The sequence below is a fragment of the Aplysia californica genome, unplaced genomic scaffold (assembly GCF_000002075.1).
Source record: "Aplysia californica isolate F4 #8 unplaced genomic scaffold, AplCal3.0 scaffold01561, whole genome shotgun sequence".
In the NCBI taxonomy this organism is placed as follows: Eukaryota; Metazoa; Mollusca; class Gastropoda; order Aplysiida; family Aplysiidae; genus Aplysia; species Aplysia californica.
In genome coordinates, this window is record NW_004798831.1 from 48,151 (window position 1) to 50,524 (window position 2,374).

General features: G+C 43.9%; 1 protein-coding gene across 1 annotated transcript in view; it reads right to left on the bottom strand.

Annotated features, from left to right (window-relative positions):
* Positions 1–1,797, bottom strand: part of LOC101852456 (netrin-1-like) — a gene marked incomplete at both ends in the record, with an annotated part of 43,959 nt that extends 42,162 nt beyond the window's left edge. Inside the window, 3 exon segments of the mRNA NM_001317358.1 lie at positions 1,197–1,279; positions 1,282–1,288; positions 1,290–1,797. Of these exon segments, the coding sequence (NP_001304287.1) occupies positions 1,197–1,279; positions 1,282–1,288; positions 1,290–1,797 (598 nt within the window).
* Positions 1,798–2,374: the final 577 nt, after the last annotated feature.

Here is a 2,374-nt window from a genome sequence, read left to right on the forward strand (position 1 = left end):
AAAAGGGGGGGGGGGGCTCTTCTCAGGATGAGAGTTTTCAGTTCCAGTGTTTCTGTGGGAACGAAAGAAAATCTCAATTATTCAGAAAAGCGCATACGTGTCAAATGATATCACATAAAGTAACAGAGACCATAATCGGCCCCCTGTCTTCACATGGCAGCGTGTTTCTTGACCAAACGAAGTCTGTAAACTTCCAGTTTCCACCGATAGCACCTGTGACGTAGTTTGCAACGAAAAGCTCGTGTTTCTTACGGAACTTATCAAAAGTGCTTTAAAATTAATGTTATAAAAACATTTTAAATACACACATACAACAACATGGCAAAAGGACATGATAATCCTTAGCAAGAGACGATGAAATGAACTTTGAATAAAAAGCTAGTAAAAAAGGAAAAGAGATCAAAAACCTGGTAGTTTCTGTAAGACAAGGCATAATAGGAAAAGGAATAAAGTACTCAAACTGTGCTGTCGTTTGTCAGTAAATAGCAAGAGTAAGATTTCTTTTTTGTCTCATGGACTTATTCTGTACTGCAGGCTTTTTGGCAACTCATTGTTCAATTGCCTGGACTTTTTGATGGTTTGATAGTCTATTGTTGGTGTTGTTGTTGGTAGTGGTGGTGTAGCTGTTGTTATGCTGTAGAAGTTGTTGCTGTCGGGACTTCTGTGGCAATAGGCCTATAATAATGTCGCTGCTGCTAACGCTGCTCATGCTGCTGCCTCCACAGCTTTGGATGTGCGTTGTAGATACCTTTGTGTGTGTGTGTGTGTGTGTGTGTGTGTGTGTGTGTGTGTGTGTGAAATCGTGTCAAGGTAAGTGGGTTTTAATTGCTCTATTAAGTTTGTTCCTCTGACGTTGGAAGCACGTGGATGTATGGTATCATGTAGGTTGCCGTGTGTTTATGTGTCATTGTATGATAGAGTTCTTGAAACTAAAACAGAGACGAGGCGACGATCATATCGACCAACAAATGGAAGGAGGTAATTTTTAGAACGTGGGAAATAAGAGAAATACAGGATCGTTGTCGTAATCGAATGCATGAATATATTCATCCTTGAAAGAATAAAAGAACAAATTAAGGAATAAACCTGAAAGAAAATATTAATTATTTGAATAAAAGAATGAATGAATGCACGTGGTAGAAACACAAATCCAACAACAAAATGATATGTTCCGTAGAAAAGACTGTGTTACTCACCCACACACTCGTTAGCCTGGCCCTTGGTGGCTCTCTGCCAGGGGCGATCATAGTGAAACCTCTGGCACTTCTCACAATCCCGGCCGGCCGTGTTGTGCTTGCACTCACAGGCTAACCGGCCGTCATCGCCCTTCACACACCGTGAGGCGTGGCCGTTGCACTTGCAGCGTCCTCCAACGGCGAAGTCGGACAGCGAGTAGTAGTAACTCCTCTTGGCGCCTTCGTCGTCCTTTATCTCGTCGCCTAACGTGTTGAGCTTGTTGAACACGACCTTGATGTCGGTGAACGTGACCCAGTCCTGGAGGACGGGGCTGTTGTCGAAGTCCCCTGCGGAGGGCCGGCCCTCTAGGGTGGAGAAGCCGACCCTGGCCCCGGAGAACGGGTCGATGGTGCTGTACGTCTCCGAGCACCTGGCCTCTTGCTCGTTGGCTTTGGTGACCTTGGCGTGGGGGGACTTTGTGTACATTTTCTTGCAGTCGTTGGAGTAGTACTGGAAGGGCGTCCAGGTCATGCCGTAGTCCATGCTCTTGTAGATGGCCATAGAGTGGGGGCGGGCCGAGCAGAACTGGAGGCTGGACGAGGTACAAGGGAGTTTTTACTTTTCAGCTTTATTCACCAACTGCTTAATGCAAGAATCTAAGACTCCGCAATACGACATTTTGAAAAGTGACGCATGACGGAGTCTCACAGTAACTGGTCGATATCTACGTTTAATTTTTTTTTTTAAAGTATTAATTTGTCTTATTTATCATGTTTCCTTTCACAGGTTTTGTGGATATATTTACCTCATTTGGTCCTACCTTATTATTGTCTGTTGCTACTAGGTAATATATATAAAATATATATATAGAAAGCCCACCTACCCTTTATGGGCAATTCTGCTTTCTCGACAATTTAACGCCGATTTCCAAGAGTGCAATAAGAAAATCATATTCAAGAATTACGTCAGTCTAATTCGGATAAGAACACTTAACTTTCGCTATAGAGCCATTTGACGAGCTGCCTATGGACAACATCATTCACCATGTCTAGTTTTGGCTGCGGGGGAGTAAAGGTGTCTACGTGTCTGTTTGTTTTTGTGCGCGCGCACCGTGTGTGTGCGTGTGCATGTGTGTTTGTTTGTGTGTGTGTGTGTGTGTGTGTGTGTGTGTGTGTGTGTTTATGTGTGTGTTTATGTG